Source organism: Lepisosteus oculatus, chromosome 1 (genome assembly GCF_040954835.1).
Source record: "Lepisosteus oculatus isolate fLepOcu1 chromosome 1, fLepOcu1.hap2, whole genome shotgun sequence".
Lineage (NCBI taxonomy): Eukaryota > Metazoa > Chordata > Actinopteri > Semionotiformes > Lepisosteidae > Lepisosteus > Lepisosteus oculatus.
The window spans coordinates 43,042,526-43,063,645 of NC_090696.1; the positions used below are offsets into that span (position 1 = coordinate 43,042,526).

Below are 21,120 nucleotides of genomic sequence, written 5' to 3' on the forward strand. Positions count from 1 at the left end.
GTGCCTGACCAGGCGTTGAAGACTTAAGAAAATGTTTTCTTTATCTTGCAGGGTTTTGCAGTTTACTATTCAACTTTTCATTTTTATGCTTGCACATCATTAATAAAATGAGAAAGGAAGATTATTTCTTTCAACATGTAATATGCTGTATATGTCACACATGTATACAGTACCTGTTATTGTATACAGTACATTATTTCCATCACAAATAATGGAACTTGTGATGTTGATATCAAGCACTCTTATGACATGTTTCTTTGTGTTTTCCAGAGTGACCGTTTACTTATCAAGGGAGGAAGAGTGATCAATGATGATCAGTCTTTCTTTGCAGACATTTATCTAGAAGATGGGCTGATAAAGTAAGTATTAAACTGATTAGAATAATGTATAAACTCTTAATGTGACATCTTGGATAACTCTGCAGTGGCAAGCACAGCATAGACTTTTTTCTGTTTTATAATTTTATAGTCTAGCCTTCAATTTACTGAACTACCGCATGAAGCAACAGTTATTGCAATGAAGAGAATTACAAGTTACCATTACCCCAGTTTATTGCTAAATAATAATGCAGTTATCACTGTTTATATTTATTAAATACAGTAAAGTGGACAGTAACATTTGTTCAGATTTATACAATATTTATAAAATACTATACATATCTTTGATAGTCTAGACATACAGTACTGTATATAGAACAGATAAAAGAGTTGGGCCTTTGATATTGGATTATCGGATTGACATTGATTGATATCAGTAATCAAGCCCTCTCAGTAAGGATCCAAATGACTTGCAGCTGGGCAAAGGAAGTTGGCACATTAATGCTGCCTATGATTCCCGTCAACAAAGTGCAATGGGAAAACATACTGACGTGACAGCAGGCTGAGAACAGTCTGGCGTCTTCACTGCCCACTCAGTGCCAGTAAGGAAACTAGATCAGTGTTCTTGTGAACAGCAAATGTCTGGCTTGTGAAGTTTTTTGTTGTTTATGAGATTATAAAGCATTTTGTTATGGAAGCAAGAATCATCCACTTCATGGTTTTATGACATGCTCTAGTTTTCCATTACCTCCCTTCGCTGTTGCTCTAGAATGACAGTGACTGAAAGTGACATAAAAAGGCAAGAATAACATTACGGTAACTATGTGCAGAACAAAAGTTCTGGAAAGCTCCAGGGTGTTCCCATAACTGTTCTAATTGCTGCAATGATTATTTTTTTCTTTATGTTTTTTATACAGTTCTAAGCACATAAAGCACATTAAAATATATGTTTATTGGAGCACGTACAGCAGAGAACAGAATACCGAATGTTTGGGTAAATCACTTGCTTTGATTAAGATGTGAGAACATTGCTAGTTTTGACAATGCAATATATTTTGCGATCTATTTTTATTCATTTTTTCTCTTACACCTACACCCTTTGTTTGATGAAAAGTATCTGATTAAGGTGATGACGTAGTGGGTTAAGTCCATGACAATGTGGGTGCCGCTTGCAAACTCCTGTCAAATGTCACTTTAAAGACAGGTGATATTCTTATTTTAGAACCATCTAAAGAAATGAAACAAAAGCCGCTGGTTTTCCAATAAAAGCAAGGACATGATTTTTCTGTATTTTATTTCCCACCTTCCAGGCAGATTGGGGAGAACCTCATAGTGCCGGGTGGGGTGAAGACTATAGAGGCCAATGGGCGTATGGTTCTCCCTGGGGGGATCGATGTCAACACCTACTTGCAGAAGCCTTACCTTGGGACAACAACTGTAGATGACTTCTACCAGGGGACCAAGGCAGCCCTGGCAGGAGGAACCACCATGATAAGTAAGTCTGAGGTTAACTTGGATAATGTGGCTAGATTTGCTAAGATGATAAACTTGTGCTTCCTGATCTTCAAAGGATAGTTTAACCTCTATAATTCGTTGAAAAGGTATTTTGCAAGTAAATGGTAAAAGTAAGATTTGACAATGACTTTTAGAAAGAAAGGTAATAATACAGGCTTTATGTTTAACTCGGGTGTCTTGTCGTACAGGATGCTAAACTCTTTTATAAGAGCAGTTAAATTGTATTTTTTCAATCATAATCGTACTGTATGTTTCCTTTAATGTAGTCCGGTGTTCATTTTCATCATTGTTTCACAGTAGCTTTTAAAAGATGTGCATTATGTAAGAATGGCACTTGAGAAAATATTTTCTAAATTTATCACTCGGGCTGACCTTCTTTAAAAAATAAAGTACACAAATGAATCGATGGTTCAGCTTTTATTACAAATCTTTAATTTGGAAAGCCTGTTCTTATCAACCTAACTACAGTTTTCTATGTCATCTTAACATTTAGGATCAAGCTCATTTATCATACTACATCAGTAATTGCTGTTCTTACCAGTTTGCTCTAGCAAATGACTGGAATAAATTACAAATCAAGCTAAAACCATCCAGTTTTGTATCTGATTGTATTGTGCTGTTAAGTCATGATTGATGTTTGCATTTGTTTTGTTTTCTTATCATGCTTCAGTAGTGTAAGTTTTTTGGCCAGCCCTTCCTGTTTTATTCAGGACACAATTTTAAAGACAGAAACAGAAAACATCAACGAATAGATTTAAGGTTACAACCTTGAGTATAGACAACATGATCTACAAATGATCAACTTTTGAAATACATGCTCAATGTGTAATTTAAATCACTATACAAATCATGCTTGATATATACGTATAACATAGAAATATTTTTTGTTAAAAAACTAAAAACAACCGTTTTCTCTTTTTTTCTGAAAATCATTGAAATGCAAGACATCTCGAGTAATTCCTTTTGGGGGGACAGGAGTCAGTTCATTCTTTCTTCAATCTTTTATTTTCTGTGCTGCTGTGCAGACCTCTGTTAAAATCGCAAATGAGCCTGGCTTCTCAGTTGACTTATCTGGTGTTTAACTAGATTAAATAAAAGGATTACATAAAAAGAGACCTTAGAGTGCTTGTAAGAAGTGATTTAAATGACTGAACCTGTGAGAAGTACAATTAATGCAATGTTTTTTTTGTTTCTCTGCATCTCAGAGGAAGAGAAGGCGATTTCATAAAATAAATTATTCAGACAAATTCTTTCCAAACTGAAATGGTGCCAATTGGGGATAACCATGTACTGTAGTTCCCATTCAAGCAGGCTGATGTCTGGTCAAGGAAATAGATGTCTGCAGGTATTCATCAAATCAAACCTTTAGAGGGTGAAAGAGCCAGGCTTGGGAGAGTCATAGTCCAAAATCAACCAGTTCAAGAGCACATGCATGTTCTCAAGCACAGGCTGTCATTATCCTGCTTTGTATTGTTTAGTATTTGCACATTGTCTCTTCATCAGATTATTTGCTGTCAGGGAGTTGGGTTCCTCTCAGATTTATTTACAGACAAACTCAGATGCTACTGCTGTGGTTTCTGTGTTTTACAGGTTCCTGTTTGACATTAAGATATTAATGCAACAGAATGTCCCCAAGCTAAACTATGCTAAAGTGTAGTGAGATCACGCTCATAGGCTCCCTCCAATAGCTTCAGAAAGCTGGTGAATTCAGTGTTTTTGTTTAAGGTGCCTAAACTAAATCGTTGACAGAAATAAGAATCCTTTGTGGTACCGTGGCCTTGTGTTAATATTGATATTGCTATGTTAAGGCCCTTGAATCTGCTGCTGAAATGTTGACACATAGCTTTATTTAATCAATATTAGATTTGAATGCAGTACGTAGTGGGGTTTCTGGAGTGATGATAATACATGGACTTCACTGTGCCCAGAATTTCTGCAGCTTGTGAAATAACTAAAACAACATATACGGTAACATAAATGTAAGTAAAACAGAATGTACAGTAAGTCATGTCTGATTTAAATTGTACTGGCTGTCTTTGTAATTTAACAAGGACTTTGAAGTTTGTCTGCTTTTGTATAAGGCACTAAATGATCTAACTCCAGGCTGCCTTAAGGATTTATTACATGAATATAATCCAAATTTCTACATGTTCTTGATTAAACCCCTTTTACTCTACTAATGACCACATTTCACACAATTGTCATTAGAACCTTCTTGTGTACAGTACTTCCTTTATGTGTTGACCAAATCCACTGGACTGTTGTTATTTGTTTAAATGCATTTAAAGATCTATCTTTTCACTACAACTAAAGCTTATAATGTATAATTTAGTGTTACTCCTGGGAGTAAGTTATATATGTAATATAAGTTGTTTGATTACATATGTGCTGTTGGACTGCACTTTCTGTTTTTCAAAAAAACACTTTAAATCTCTCATCCTAGCGTTAATCCTGCATCAGCAGGGTCCCCTTGTCGGCACGCCCGTCTCCATTTGGTGGTTTTAACCAAATCTTGGAGCTGACGTTGCCATTAAATGCGACCGAGAATACTCCAACCGGCGTGTCGCTCCGCCTGCCGTTGGAGGGCAAAAAAACACTTTAAATTTGCTTATACCAAAATTGTGTTTCTGCTATGAAGAGTTATTGGACTGTTAAGATGTGCCTGGGGAGTTAGTTACAGAATGTAGTACAGTACAGTGTGTTAGCTATCCACATGCAAGAAAAGAAGGCCTACAGTATAGGCAGAAGAAGTCCAGATTGCTGAAGGGGCATCAATTGAAATGTTAGCCACGGTAGCCTTAAATATGTTATGTCATGAATGGTAAAATTAAGGAGTTAGTGAGTTTTTTTTTTCAGATTTCTAGTCTGGTCTTTCTTCTTTCTAGTCTAGACTTGTGTTTAGTTGTCCAGAGTCTTTCAGATACTTTAGTCACTCTTTCCTTCTTACAGTACACGTTATTAAAAATGGATGACTCTTGTGTTTATTTTGGAACAAACACCATTATAAAAATCACTTCTGTGAGCAAAACATTCTCATACTAACTTCTAAAATAACAGCCAAGATATTAGTCACTTTATCCATCCATCCTTTTCCAAACTGCTTTATACAAATCAGGGTCGTGGGGGAGCCAATCCCAGCAGGCAATGGATGCAAAGCAGAGGACACCCTGGATGGGACGCCAGTCCAGCATAAGGCAGCACATGACAGACACAAACATGCACAACAGGCCAATTTTTCCAGAAGCCAATTAACTTACCATTACTGTCTTTGAACTGTGGAGCACCCAGAGGAAATCTACATATACACAGGGGGAACAGTCAAACTCCAAAGACATAGCACCTCAGGTCAGGAATACAAACCACTAGACCACCATGACACCCATTAGTCACTTATGTTTGGAAAAATTCACTTTTTTCAACCACTTTATTTTAAACTTTTAACCCTTTAATTGCTCTCCAAATCACCTCCATCACAGCTACTATACAAGAAAGTGACTTACTGGCTTTATACAGTATAAATACTGTACTTCATAGAAGTACTGTATATTTCATGCTTTATAGTACTTTGGCAGCAGCCATATCACCCCACAACGCACAACTGGCAACCCACTGAAGCTAAGCAGGTGTGAGCCTGGTCAGTACCTGGATGTGAGACCTCCTGGGAAAAACTAAGGTTGCTGCTGGAAGAGGTGTTACTAAAGCCTGCAGGGGGCGCTCACCCTGTGGTCTGTGTGGGACCTAATGCCCCAGTAAAGTGACATGGACACTATACTGTGAAAAGGTACTGCTCATTAAAACAGAGGTCCTGACTCCCTGTGGTCATTAAGAATCCCAGGTTATTTCTTGAATAGAGTAGGGGTGTTACCCCGGCATCCTAGCCAAATGTCCCATTGGCGTTTACCAATCATCTTCTAATAATCTCCATACTGTATATATCCCCTAATAATCCCCATATAAACTGGCTTCATCACTCTGTACTCCTCCCCACTGATAGCTGATGTGTGGTGAGTATACTACGCGCAGTATGGTTGCCGTCTCATCATCCAGGTGGGTGCTGCACATTGGTGGAGGGAAATGTTAGGATGAGTGCTATATAAGTGTAAGGCATTAGTATTATTTTTATTATTAGTAGTAGAAGTACAGTAGTATAGATGGAGATTAGTTCAATTAGGTAGCTGCGTCAGCATGAGTAGGCTGCAAAGGAATATGTTAAGATTTATTCCATGCTGAAAAGAGAAGAAAAGAAACATAACATAGATGGAGATCTTCACACTCATGAAAGAAAGTGCTTGAAATCCACCTATGGTAGAAACGATTTCCTTAGCAACACAGCTGGGCCTTGAGGGAGATAAGGAAACACTCCTGATGTTATGATACGTTGGTTAGGGCCCTATGCAGATGGCAGAATCCAGAAGGGAGTGAAACAGACATGGGGAGGAGACGATGAGGAACTGGGCAGGTTGACAAACAGGGCGGCGTGATGACGGTGCACTGGTGCTCAGGGTTGTGACCATGGTAAACAAGTCCGAGGGAGTCCAGGGGGGGAAATCCGGGGCGAAGTCCAAGAGTCCCAAAACCGGGAAATTCAGACGAGATGAAAACAAGACAAAGTATAGAGTGAGCCCAGAATAGAGTGAGCGTCTGGCTTATAAGGAGGGGCTGGATTTGAGGCAGGTGCACAAAATCAACTAAAATGTGAAAGAGCGCCCTTAAGAGGAGGGATTACAATCCCTCTAGGGCTTCTATTTTTTTTTCAGAGTTAAAAACACATTTATTTTCAATAATGTCTGTATGAATTGTGTGTTTTAATGCTGTTTGTACAGTATATACAGATATTAATATTGATCTGTCATTAATATAGACTTGAAACTAAAATAGATTATGGATAAAAATAATATTTGTAAAATCAAAAAGCTTGTTTTATCTAGTATGTACCTGTTTAAATGATATAAAAATAGAATATTAATTGTTTAGCAAAAATAATCATAAAAGTCAGTACTTTTAAATTCCATCTTAAAACTTACTCTAGCCTTTAATTCTTTGTATATACGGTATGTTTATATATTTCTAAAGTTTTGGCTACCGTTTTATTTTATTGCAAAGAAACTGGAAATAATGTGTTATGAAAGGTGCTAAATGAAATAATAATTATTATAAAATAGGCAAACAGGTGTTCTCAAATTAGAATGAGTTAAATAATATTAGTTAATAAAATTAATTTAATTCACATTTTTCATAGTCACCCTGCCAGCATATTTAAACAACTCCTGAATGGCGTGTTTTCACACAAACAGCACATCCTTTGCACACTGCACATTTAGCACATTGTTGCATGAAAATAAAATAAATACAACAAAACATAAACAACATTTCAGCTGTTACTTTGTAGAAGTTAATTCCTCAGCAGAGAATTAACTTGTTCCTCACATGTTTTTCATGAAATTGCATGACGCTTAAAGTTATATTCAAGAACTAATCTATAGTACCTTACTTAAAAGTGTTGGCAGTTTATAAGTCAGTTTACAGTGTGGCTTCCATAAGTAAAAACAAAACTCTAAAATGGCTTTGAATGATTTTACATTTCAGGATTAATAAATCATTTTACTTCATTACAAACATTTTCTCTTGATTTGCGTATTTGTTTTTAAAACAATAACAGACATTAAGGAGGAGAGATCTAAGGGTGGATAGCTTTATGAAAATCAAACTGAGAAGTTAATTGCACCATCTGTTTTCCCTGCTGTTTTATTACACATTTGTTAAATATCTTCCTATTATTCCATTGCTTGCCTGTTACACTTTGTATTGTCTATGAAGTAGTTCTCAGTAATGAAGTTTTGGGATTGCTACGGTTTTTAGGCTGGTAATTAAACAGTTATTTCCAGCCCCAAGTAATAGATTTTGGTTTTGAAGGTGTGTGAAGTTTAAGTTTAGCCCACATATGAATATTGTGTAAAATGGTTAACTATTAGACGAGTCAAGTATCCCACTTAAGTATATTGACACTCGGATGAAAGCTTAAAAACATCATCTTCAGAAGTTAGTATTTTTTCTCAATGGAATGACATTTAACACTGCTGCCTCACAACTCCTGAGTGTGAGGTTTGACTTCAGGCTAGGGCACCTTCCGTGTAGTGTTTCCATATTATCTGAGGGTTTATTAGATTTCCTTCCATCAACCTAATACAACCTAGATTTGGTTGGCATTTCTTAATCATCTCTTTCTCTGTGGATCTGCCATGGACTGACATACCATCAAAAGTAAGAGCATTCTTGTGTCCACTGCATCCAGCAGAGGCTCCAAGTTGTGATTCCCTGACCAGGTCAAGTGGCTTTTTGGTAATGGATTGTAGGATAATGTACAAATTACAATGAGACTAGTTTGCTCTGGGCCTTCATGTCTAAGACATTTCAAATCAATGGTTTCTGTTTGTGGGTTGACATAAGTTGGTTTATTGTCTTTCAGTTGACCATGTGGTCCCCCAGCCTGGAGGGAGTCTTCTGGCTGCCTTTGAGAAGTGGCACGAAGCAGCAGACAACAAGTCCTGTTGTGACTATGCCCTGCATATTGACATCCCCCACTGGCACGAAGGAGTCAAGGAGGAGTTGGAGGTGCTTGTGCAAGAAAAAGGTGAGCAGCGCTGAGCTCTGATCTTCTGAAACCCCTGATGTGGAGCTAGCAAACTCCGTTCTCACTGTAATTCATTTCTTTTAGTGGGTTGGGTGACTGTCCGTCTAAGGGGTGTCTATTCAACGGCTCGATTGCTGCATGTGCAGTTCTGATAGCTTGGATTCCTCAATAGGTGATTTGTTTTGCTGGCCAAGGGGGTAGATTTGTCTAAAAAATAAATCTGTATACATTTTTATTTCAAAACAAAATTATAGACGCACCATGAGTGAATTCACAGAAAGTTTTTACAAGATTGCATTTACCCATAAATATGCTGATGAAACTATGCTGTGCTTTCAGGATTATGGTGCGATTTAAAAGCAAGCAGGCTCTGTGAAATCAAAGGATTTTAATGGGCTGTGGACATTTCAAAGTACAGGTTAACAGATTTTATGTCTGCTTTTGCTTATTTAAAGTCAAAGTTAGATGTCACAGATAGCTCTGTCTGTATAAATAAATTTGTTCTGTATTATATAAATGTAGACTCCGGCAGAAGAGAAATCACTCCATTAATTTTAGCAGATCATCTGATTTCGTTTAGTGGCCTATAAAATTGGTGGAGAATTAAGAGGGCTGAATTAGGTGCCACTTGGGCCCATTTAAATGTCTTGCTAAGTGCCAATCATTTATAGCTACAGTTATCTTAGTAGAACGACATTGCATAAATATTCAGACAGAAAGCACATTCAAGTGCCATGCATTGACTGAATGAGCTGTTAACTTGTTAGCATATTTTGTTATGTTAAAGCTTTTTTGGTCCAGCATTTAAAATGTGACATTTTTGGCATGATCTCTTATCTTCAGGATTCACGATACATGGTGATGCTTCTGGAAGGCAAAGGTTTGACTAATTGTGTTGACAATGTAAACACTGTGGTGCTTAATGTCCACTGATATTTTCCCAGAAATATCCCCAGTACTGACAGAAATGGTGAATTTGATAGCAGCTGCTAAATGTAATGCTTTATCCTTTTGCCTTCTTTGAAAAGGAATTAACTCATTCCAAGTCTATATGGCATACAAGGACATCTTTCAGATGACGGACAGCCAGGTAAGATTCATTAATTGGCCCCCTTTTTGCCACTGGATTTCAAAGGCTTTTCTGCAGAAGTTGAATAATGAAAAATCATGGTTCAGGAAGGGTGTTAAAAGGATTGGTGTGAGGGTTTTGTAACAAGGTACCACAACTTTGCCGATGGTACTGGTACTTTTTAGTGTTTACTATAATTTAAGCAATATTAGTTTTATTCCACTGACCCAATTTGGAATTGATGATCTTTCACATCTCGGCTCCCAGCGGCAATCCTCATGGCCTACACACAGGGTAGAATGAGGAAGAGGAGGCAGACACCTCTGACTTGCCAACTTGCTGTACGAGCCACTGTCTTTCAACATGTCACAGACAGCACAGCCCTCATGGAGCAACAGGCAGGACTGGTCGCTGAGAGCTAAGAGAGCCCTGGTGGACTAGCACCACCATGAAATCAGATCTCAGGCAGCTGTGGGCAAGTGACATGACTCCAACCTGTGATCATAAAACTCACGCAAGTGTCTTTGCTGCTTGAGCTACAAACTCCGGTAACCTGATCAAATTTACTGACATCACCTGCCATCAACGGCTAATTATTAGTTACTAGAATTATGCTGTTGTCTTAAAATGCGTAACACAGATAGGTGTACCAACCCCTTCAAAAAATCGTGTACAGGACTGTATGTACTCTGCAGCCTGGCTCAGAAAGAAATTACCTTTCAGAAATGATGTTGTTCTTTGCTGATGACGTAATGTTTCAAATCAAAAGAGTTCAATTATTGTGGCATTCTTAAAGACTGAGTATTATGTACTGTATAATCAAGGGTACAGTTTCTTTGAATCATGAAAAATAAGACCAAAATCAGACAAACTGTAATTTCTTTATGTACAGTATTATATGAATCCTTTTGTTTAAGGTTTTACTCCTAATGGTGGGATTTGTCATGCCTATATTTCAGCGATCATTACCAAACTGTGGATAATCATAGTGGATCATTGTTTTGTACATATATTAAAATGGCATATTTATGGTTGTTATATTAACAATTTATTGTTTAAAGATCATTTTAAGTGTGACTCACAGTAGTGTTTCATTGTCCATTTAAGGATACAGTACTGTATGTACATACTGTACTGTACATACTGTATGTACATCAGTACATAAGTGTAACATACCCGTATAGGGAATGTACCCATAAATATCTAGAGACATACTGTATTGTGCTGTGGTCTGTTGACAAGAATCTGAAATATCTAAATGTACACCATTTATTTTAAGGGTCTGGGGGAGCTCATCCTGGCTATAATTGGTGCCTCAGTTCAGGAGAGACATAATGAATAGACAAAACATTATACCTCTCAGTAAGAATTCCAAGGTTTAAGATCTTAAGAGCACAAATAATGAGCATCTGCTCCTCACAATGCTCCTCTAGATTATTACATTGTATTTATCCTGGACATATTTCTAGAAGGGCATCCACCAAGTTGAAGAAAGATAAGACTGGTCATTGGTCTTTGTTGTGCTTGTTTCTTTCAAGCGAAGCATCAGTTTGGTTACTGATTGACAATATACTGTACTGTATGTTACGTCCCAGTGTGTGGTCCATGTGTTTTGTTTCTATGTTCCACACTTCCTGACCCTCCCCCATTGGTCCATGATTACATCATTGTTTCCATGTGACGTCATCATCAATCAGCTTCTTGGCCAATCGGAATGCAGATTATCTAGTATATAACTTGGAGGTTGTCTGAATGAAAGGGCCTCTTGTTTGACTTTGGTCCTGGTTGGCTCCGCTTCGGTTTTGCGTTGCTTTTGGTTTTTGCTTCGGCTTCGTTTTGTTCATGTGTGTTTTTGTATAGCTTCAGGTTTTGTTGGTTTGTGTTCATCCCTGTGTACTTTCATTTGTTTGTGTGTTTATCCTTGTTTTGCCATTACCTTGCCCTAATGTGTTATATGTTCAACATTTGTGTTCTTTTGTACCCTGTTCCTGTTGACTACTCTCATTTTCCCTTAATTGTAATCCTAGTTCACTTGTGTATTTGTGTGAACTTTTGTTTAAAGGGTTAGTTTAGGTTATTGGGTACATTCTGCACACATAGTTGATTTTTGTATTAGTAACCCTAGTTTAGTATGGGACAGTGCCTTTTGTCTTGTATGGTTTTGGGTAGTCAGTGAAGGTAAGCTACAGTAGCTCGTTTGAAGACACCGAAGACCGTGTGTTTCGGGTTTTCTTTTGTAGTTAGGTCAGCTTTCCCTCACTTTCTTAGTTCACTATTTATGCTATTTTATCAACAGAGCCTGAACACTATGCCGAGAGAAATCCTGAGGGATGGAAGAGATACTGTATCCAAGATGGCTGTGTTGTGGGTTCTTGACTAATATCCTGCTTCTTTGACAGCTCTATGAAGCTTTCACTTTCCTGAAGGGGCTGGGAGCAGTGGTCCTGCTACATGCTGAAAATGGAGACTTGATTGCTCAGGTGAGAGACTTGTTTTTGTTTCTCAGAAGGCATATTATTTCTGAGGAAGAAGTAATAGGTTTATTCCATGCTGAAAAGAGAAGAAACAAAAAACAACGTTTCGGCTGTGGAGCCTTGTGCGGGTGTCATTAATATTCACACCTGAAGAAGGCTCCACAGCCAGATGTGTTTTCTTTCTTCTCTTTTCAGCAGAGAATAAACCTATTACTTGTTCCTTCGCGGCCTACGTATGCTGACACAGCTACCCACCAGATATATTATTTCTGAGATTGTCCTTTGTGTAGTATTTTTTGTTTGTCTTTGTCTTCTTGAAATTAAAAGGTAAAAAACATGTTTTAACAGAGAAAATGTCAGAGAAAGCTGAGCACAAGTCATTGCTTTTCAGTTATGTCTGCATTGTTGATTTTGATATATTCCATAAACAATCATCAATTAGGATATTTTTATTATATAACACACTTTTACAGTACATTTAAGACTTTTGTCTTTACAGTCATATTAAGTTAAACCAATACTTAATGGTTGATTCCATTCAATTTCATAAACCAAGTTAAATAATTTAGAGTACTTTCAATCATAAAATAGTGTATGCACTGTACGTACTGTATGTGCAATACATAGGCATTGTTGTAGGTATAAAATATCAAAACTATAACTAAAATGAATGTTAATTGGAGTAAATTGCCATAAAAGCACCAAAAGTAGTTCCAAATGGTGCCAAAGAAGGACATTTATTAATGAGATAAGAATTCAGAATCTTAGAGAATTAGGTATGTGGAAATGTAAGAGACCTTCATCTTGCTTCTCATCATTAATATAATTTATTAATGATGAGATGAGATGATTTGGAACTACAGTGCTACAGTTAAGAAACGAGGTCACTTAAAGATAGAAAAGGCAGTAAAAGCTGTTCAAAATACTCCATAAACAAAAACCAACAACTAAAGTTACTGAGTTTGTTGACCATAAAGCTGTCAGGTTGGGCAGATAGGGTGTATGGATCCTGTGCAGGACTCAGGAGAGAAAGAAATCACCAAGCCAAATCACTAAGTAAAAAATGAAACCAGGAAGCAAGCGAGTAGGTCTGTACACAGGAGAGACAACGAGAGGGCAACACTCCAAAACGAAAGGCAAAGTCGAAAACGAGGAGCAGGCTAGAAATCAAATACCAAGGTTTAGGCTTAGAAGAGAATAATGCACACTTGGTAGCTCTAGGAGTATCCGCAATAGTGAGGGAAGCGAGGAAAGGAGAACTAAAATGGTGACGGGAGTAAACGGTGATAGGTGTATTACTTGCAGCTTGAGCCTTTGTTAAAGACTGTGCGCGTGGAAATGCAAGACAGGACGCGAGTGGAATGCGTGACAGTACACCCCCCCCCCCCCCCCAGGGTCGGCTCCTGACAACCCACTAGCCAGAGTGCGATGGGTGCGAAAGAAGTCCTGAATGAGGTTTTGATCCAGGATGTCCGCTTCAGAAACCCAGGAACGTAAGTCCCTGGAGATGAATGCGATGGAAAAGGGCATCGGCTTTCATGTTCTTGGAGCCTGGGGTATAGGTAATGAAGAAAAGAAACCTGTAGAAGAACAGGACCCACCTAGCTTGGTGAGGGTTGAGGCGTTTAGCAGACTGCGGGTTGGCTAAGTTCTTGTGGTCCGTGAGGATAGTAAAGGGATGTTGAGCCCCCTCCAGCCAGTGCCTCCACTCCTCCAGGGCAAGCTTGATGGCCAAGAGTTCCCTGTTCCCGACCTCATAATTAATCTCTGCAGGGAAAAGGCGCCTAGAAAAGAAGGTACACGGATGGAGTGTACCCTTCTGACCATGGTGTTGAGACAAAATAGCACCATCCCCAAGGGCAGAGGCATCGACCTCGAGCACAAATGGGAGAGAGGGATCAGAATGACGGAGAACTGGGGCCGTAGAGAAGTTCTGCTTGAGGCGAAGAAAGGCCCTCTCAGCCACCGGGGTCCACCTGCCCTGTCTAGGGCCTATTCGAGTAAGGGACGTGATGGGTGCTACAACAGAACTAAAGTTTCAGATGAAACGCCGGTAATAATTGGCAAAGCCCAGGAAATGCTGCACTTGTTTTAGGTTCCTGGGTGTGGGCCAGTTCAGGATTGTGGAGACCTTAGAAGGGTCCATCTCAACCCCGAGAGAGGAGATTATATGTCCCAAAAAATGGATCCTGGTAGTATGGAAAGTACACCCCTCCAATTTGGCATAGAGGTTGTTATCAATGAGTCGGGTGAGGACTTCGTGGACGTGAAGAATATGGTCATCCATGTTGTGAGAAAAAAATCAAAATATCATCCAGGTAGACCAGGACGTACTTCTGAATGATGTCCCTGAAAATGTCATTCATAAAGCCCTGGAATACGGCAGGAGCGTTAGCCAGACCAAAGGGCATGACCTGATACTCAATGACCAAAAGGGCAACCCGAAGATCAAGATTCCAACGCAGAGTTAATGAGGGGGAGGAAAGGGATTGTGTTTGATTATGATCTCATTCAGACCCCTATAGTCAATGCAGGGCTGCAGGGATCCATCCTTCTTCTCAACGAAAAAAAAAGAAGGGGGTTGAACCTGGGAGCGGTGTTCTTGGAGCCTGATGTCAATCTCGGCTAGACGGGAGATAAGGTGCTCCAAGGAGGGAAAGTCGAGTGGAAGGTATGTGAAGTGGTCCTGAAAGGCAGTAGACAATCCGTGGTAGAACTGGTAGATGAGAGCCTCTTCATTCCAGGGCACTTGGGAGGCCAAAAGGTGGAATTCCATAGCATAATCTTGGAAGGAATGGGAACCCTGAGTGAGAGAGGTGAGACAGGAGATGGCTACATGGTGGGAGTGGAGCTGACCAAAAATGGACTGCATGGCAGCAGAAAAATGCTTGGCAATGGTGGTCACGGGAAGATTCTGAGCGAGGAGGGTAGTATCCCAGTCCAGGGCTCGACCGGAGAGGTGGGAGATCATGAAGGCGATCTTCTCTCTGTCAGTGGGAAAACAATCCGGGCAAAGGTAGAAGGCCATCCAGCACTGGGTTAAAAAACTTTGGAGTTTTGCTGGGTCTCCCTCAAATTTCTCCGGGGTGGGGCAAGGGGCAAGCAGCAGCAGCCAGGGGAGGAGCTGGCACAGAGGCCGCCTGAGGATGTGGCGAACGGGTGGTGTGGTCCACTAGACGCTGAACTGCAGCAGTTAGTTGTCAAATAGGACCGGACTGCTTTCGAAAAAAGGCAGCAGTGTTATTCTGTTCCGCTGGATCCATGATGTGGCTCACTATTCTGTCAGGTTGGGCAGATAGGGTGTATGGATCCTGTGCAGGACTCAAGAGAAAAGGAAATCACCAAGCCGAATCGCTAAGCAAAAAACGAAACCAGGAAGCAAGCGAGTAGGTCTGTACACAGGAGAGACGACGAGAGGGCAACGAATCAAATCACTTAGCGAAGAACGAAACCAGGAAGCAAGCGATTAGGTCTGAACACGGGAGAGACGACGAGAGGGCAACAATCCAAAACGGAAGGCAAAGTCGAAAACAAGGTTTAGGCTTAGAAGAGAAAAATGCGCATTTGGGATCTCTAGGAGTATCTGCAATAGTGAGCAGGGAAGTAAGGAAAGAGGAGAAGTAAAATAGTGACGGGAGTAAACGATGATACTGTAGGTGTATTACTTGCGGCGTGAGCGTTTGCTAAAGACTGTGTGCGTGGGAATGCAAGACGGGACAGAGACGCGAGTGGAATGCGTAACAAAGCAGATTTCAGACCCAAGTGGCACTACAAAATTCACCTTATACTTTGTAGTGCCTTTTTAGTTTTCAGTTTCTCTTTCTATCCAAATAAAATCTGGCATCAAAGGAACTAGTAATTTACAACTGCCAAAGGTTTTGAAATTTACTGCTGCAGGATGGCTTGAGATCTTGCTTTAGTCTGTGACTAAATTAGAAATGTTGAGATGTGAACAAAACCAGTCTGTTCGGAGGCAGTGAACATAAAAACTGTGTCTATTTTTGGGATGGGAAAATATGACAATAGAATACATATTAGTATGTCAAGGAAAAGATGTGAATCTTTCATTGCAATTCCATCTAGACATCTAGCGGGTTTTTTTAAATTTAATATTTATCTATTTATCAGGTGGCTCCTGCTTGGAAAATGTTTTGATTATGGGTGTGATAAAGTACATTATTTTTTAATCTTGGCTTTATATTTGGGTTGATTTTTAAAAACACCTTTTTACTAAAAAACTGACTTTACTCATAAGGAATATAGAGAATAATTTTAGATTTTGAAAAGAAGGACTAAATAGTTAATAATTTTATCTATTGCCTCATTCCAAGGAGGGGTATTATAAGTATTGTACTATAAAAATTATTTTCTTACTAAAGGGTGAAATCTTCACACCTACCCATTCTAATTCTGTGAAAATTAAGTCCGAACTGGCCACCTCTGCATCTTCCAAGCCGACTGATAAAAACACACCACTGTTACAATATATTCAAAAGCTATTCTGACAAAGCATAATGTTGCTGAAGACATTTTGATCCAAATAGATCTTCGTCAGGGAGTGATTTATGGCCGACAAAGGGATGGGCGTAGTTGACATTATGGAAAACTAAGGAATTACGCCATCAATTTAGCACATTATTATTTTAGATGATAAATTATTCTCCACGCACATTGAATTAAAATGCATTAGGAATTATTTAGCCAATGTATTAACTGAGCACTTCACTCTTTACTGATAAAATATTTTTGCAGAATTGTTGCAGGCTTCACTTTTTTCACTTCACTTTTTGGAACGGCCTTGATCCTTCCCTATGAGTCTAGATTTTGTAAGCATTTAGATACTTCCAGTCCTTAAACTTTTTTAGCAATTTCTGAAGTTCACCATGGACCTTCTGAAAAGCAAAGATCAAGCACATGATTTGACACGTCTTAGAAATAGGAATCTTGTGAAACCTTGTAAATGAATTTTGTGAAGCAATCACTCCAAAATCTATTAATTACTGTTGTAATTCTTAAATGTCTGTGGATTATCAATGGCCACTGTGAAGATAAATCACACATCCTATAACTTCCTAGGAATAACAACACCCAAGAATTAAGCCTATTGAAAGGTTTATAGAGTGTTTTAGTCACAGTAAATTTGTCTAAACCCACCTGACTGAGGACCAGCCTAGTCACAGGATGAGGAGTCTGGGACCCCCATGCAGAGTGAGGAGTGGCCAGAGGGCAGCTGCAAAGGATGAGATGAGTTGAAGGGACATTACTGTACATATAGTAAAAGGTTTGTTAGACGCTGAAAAGAGAAGAAAGAAAACACAACATTTCGGCCGTATAGCCTTCTTCAGGTGTGAGAAAGACAGGGCAGTAAGCCACTTACTTACACTCTTTCTCACACCCAAAGAAGGCTCCAAGGCTACCCACAATAGAAAGATTCCAGGGATTAAAGGAGTATCCTATGCTGAACGGCTAAAATAGTTGAACTAATTTTGAAATAGGCTTGAACTTGTCTTGAAATAATTACTAAAAACAATCTTATGAATTAGATGAGCAGAATGGCCTCTTCTTTATTGACAGCAATTTTGCACTACTTTTACATGGTTTGAATTTTTTTTAAATTGCATCACCTGAGCTCAGACAATCAAACAATTTATATTATTGCTGTTAAAAAGGTAGAGTACATTATTAAATTTTATGTGCACACAATGAGCTATTCTGTAGTTTGGTCAGATCCTAATAAATGTGATATTATGATGGATTGTGTCAGAGGCTGTTTGGGGAAACTCGCCTAGTTGAGGCAGAATGACACTCCGCACACACACGTTTTTTACGGAATGAGTCAGGGAGCTGCTGCAATGGTGAAAATGTGTAGGTGGGTGGGGTATATAACAGATGTGCAAATGAAAGTCTGTGGAATTATATATATATATAGATGCATGAAAATAGGTGAGAATAGGATCTGACCATCCTCTCGAATTTGGTGTAAAACTCCTAAAGACTGTCAAATTTTCATTGTGCAGTAGCCTTTGGTATTGAAGTAAAAGCCACATGATACAGTAGATACTAAGATGTTTTTTTTCTGATTCGTGCAGGAACAAAACAGGATACTCAGCATGGGCATAACTGGACCAGAGGGACACGCACTGAGTCGTCCTGAAGAAGTAAGGACCTCCAGTATTTCCTTTGTACCATTAACACTTTAAAATACAGTGTATCTTACAACACAATGTACAGTATGCATTTTTGTAAAAACAATTCTCATAAACAGATTTTTGTTCTCATTAGTTAAACATTATGGTGAAACATCTACATTTAAGTGAAGAAACATTTTCAGTCAATTTCGATTTTTAATTAATCGTCAGTCTCACACAAAACTGCAGTATTACATTAGCTTCTCAGTAACTGAATTTAGTTTCAGTATTTACTGTATGTGCACCAGCTATGCAGAAGAGGTTGTTTTACTTTTGTAATAGGCTTTTACCCATGTGATTTAGAAGAATACATTGTCAGTATTACAGTAGTTTTGTAAGGAAGGGAAACCACATTTGTTCAATGTTAATACCAAATTAGTCAGTATACAGTATTACTTAGTATAAGCTTAATAAAGCTGCTGTGTTTGATGTTTGATGGAGAATCCACAAATCCCCACACTATATAGGAAAATAAAACTGTGACAAAATTATCAGTACTTGAGACATATAGTACGGTACACATGTGTTGGGGCTTCAATAGGCACTCAAACTCAGAGTCCTGTTTCTCATTCCAGTCACTGGATAATTGACCTTTCTACTACTAATGGTCTTGATTTTATTTAAAAAAATATGGTGAAAGCTTGGCATTGCACTTCAGTTATAATCAAGCTTTTAATACTGCGCCCTTAAAATTTGAAAGGCTAGATTTACTGAGTTGAGTGGACTTGAATGGACATATTCTCTGCACATGGAAATGTCAGTTTTGGAGCACAAGGAGCAGACAGAGGATTTGTGAAAATAAAACAACAAGGGGTTTCAGTCTGTTGCTGTCCTTTAAGTCTCTTGGCAAGGGTGCAAAGAGCCGCTTAGTGAAAGGGAGTTCTCCATCTTTGTGGCTGACTCGAGTGTCTTGTCTTGCAGCTGGAGTCAGAGGCTGTTTTCCGTGCCATCACATTAGGAAACCGAGTCAACTGCCCAGTGTACATCACCAAGGTGATGAGCAAGAGTGCTGCTGACATCATTGCTCAGTCCAAGAAGAAAGGTCTGTATTTTTTTTACTTATTCCTTTTTGTATCCTTTCATATCCATTTCATTGGGGTGAACTGTGCCAGAAGTAACAGGTTCTTAAGAGACTTGTCAGAAGGTACTGCCAAAAAGTGGGAGGTGATGTGTTCAGTGCCCTGCTTTGTTGCCCATGATGTCAGCTTAAACATTTCGTTTTGGAATCTTTGAAGAGGACTTTGCCTTTGAATCTCACTACGTCAGTAAATGGCAAGGATGGTCTATTTCGTGCAGTAGTTTACCTCATTTAATTTATTTAAAAGCATTTGGACAAACAGCTTATACGCTAGAGTACTTTTCCTTGGCATTTCGTCAGCTTTTAACACAATCCGACCAGATATTTTGTTATTAAGAAAGATCCAATTACAGATCAATCCACATGTTTTGGCACAGTTAATTCCATATGAGACAATTGCAGTGGGCTAAAGTTAATAATACACTTTCTTCTGATGTGATAACTGACATGCCCGAAGGTTGTGTGAGTTTACCACTGCTTTTCATTCTCTTTTGACGATTCTTTTTACAAATGATTGTGCTGCCTGTGGATCTAAGGAGTAATAGGTTATGACCAAGTTCAATCAGTGGATCATGTGCAAAGGTGAAGGGGTGATGTGTAATTATACAGTATGGGCTTTGTATCATTGTGAGTAAATTTACAGGGCTCTGGTTTAATTTGTGTGGATTTCTCTGTGAGTGGTACAAAATCAATATGTATGGGTATAGTCTGTTATCAAATATTATTTTTCTAATGTAATGTTTGCTTGTGCTGTTTACATGGGTTGTAAGTTTCTGTGTGTGTAAATATTGTAGATGCTTTGATGCGAGACAATGTTCTGAGACGTCAAACAATGAAGTATTATCGTGTCATAAAAAAGGCTTTTTGCTTTTAAACATACAGTAGATTTATACTAATGTCTTATTTTTAACCTGAAACCCTAGGAGCTGTAGTGTTTGGAGAGCCGATCACTGCGAGCCTTGGTACAGACGGAACTCACTACTGGAGTAAGAACTGGGCCAAGGGAGCAGCTTTTGTGACATCTCCTCCATTGAGTCCTGATACTACGACACCAGACCACCTCAATTCACTTCTGGCTTGGTATGATCTGTCTTTGAAAATGTGTGGTTATTTACAGTTGAAGCAGATCTTTTTTCTGAATGGTACATAAAGTACAGTATGTTTTGGAGAAGTCCCTGTTTTGAGAACATGGCCAAGAGAGGTTAGAAAGGCAATGTCTGTATGCTGTATTCTCTGCCACACACTAACTGACTTTGAGGTCTGGGCTAACATTGCTTTAACGATGAAAATATGTATCTTACAATGAAGGCTCACTTTATTGCTGTGATTATTAACCTAATCAAACATGCTGCAGAAATGTTTTTGTGAAAATTACAACTACTTAACTAAAACAATAGTTCTCAGATTTACTGATTACCCCAATCAGTGTACCAACAGTCTTGGTGCCTCAGCCCAGCACTTGGCTGAGAGAACAAAGTCCTGTACTGTCTCTGCCGCCTGAAACACTAGTGACAGGTCAATGTTTCTCTTCTGCAGTCAGTACAGAGACAATATTTTTCATTCTCACTGCCAATTGAAACAGTATCAAAACCTCTTAAAACCTACAGGTCCATTCATTTTATTAAATAAGCACCATCCTGGTACTGTACAAATATTGATGTTTGCCTTTCTCTTATAACTTAAAATTGTAGATTTCCAACCCCTCCCTTTCCCCAACCACAGATTTTAACACTCAACTTTTACCCACTCCAAAGTATCGGGGCTCATATCCCTTGCGCCACTCTGAGACATGTGAAAACCATACACTGTTGACACGTAAAGTGCTGCTCCCACAGCCTCCTTGCCCAC

At 38.9% G+C, this 21,120-nt stretch overlaps 1 protein-coding gene across 3 annotated transcripts in view; it reads left to right on the forward strand.

Moving 5' to 3' along the window:
- LOC102695974 (dihydropyrimidinase-related protein 1) overlaps window positions 1–21,120 on the forward strand; it is a 57,665-nt gene that overhangs the window by 23,818 nt on the left and 12,727 nt on the right. For all 3 annotated transcript variants that reach the window (XM_015344870.2, XM_006629603.3, XM_015344871.2), the window contains exons 2-9: window positions 271–359; window positions 1,628–1,812; window positions 8,299–8,463; window positions 9,492–9,553; window positions 11,932–12,012; window positions 18,096–18,164; window positions 19,116–19,236; window positions 20,196–20,352. In XM_015344870.2, coding sequence (XP_015200356.2) covers window positions 271–359; window positions 1,628–1,812; window positions 8,299–8,463; window positions 9,492–9,553; window positions 11,932–12,012; window positions 18,096–18,164; window positions 19,116–19,236; window positions 20,196–20,352 — 929 coding nt within the window. The remainder of the gene's footprint in view (window positions 1–270; window positions 360–1,627; window positions 1,813–8,298; window positions 8,464–9,491; window positions 9,554–11,931; window positions 12,013–18,095; window positions 18,165–19,115; window positions 19,237–20,195; window positions 20,353–21,120) is intronic.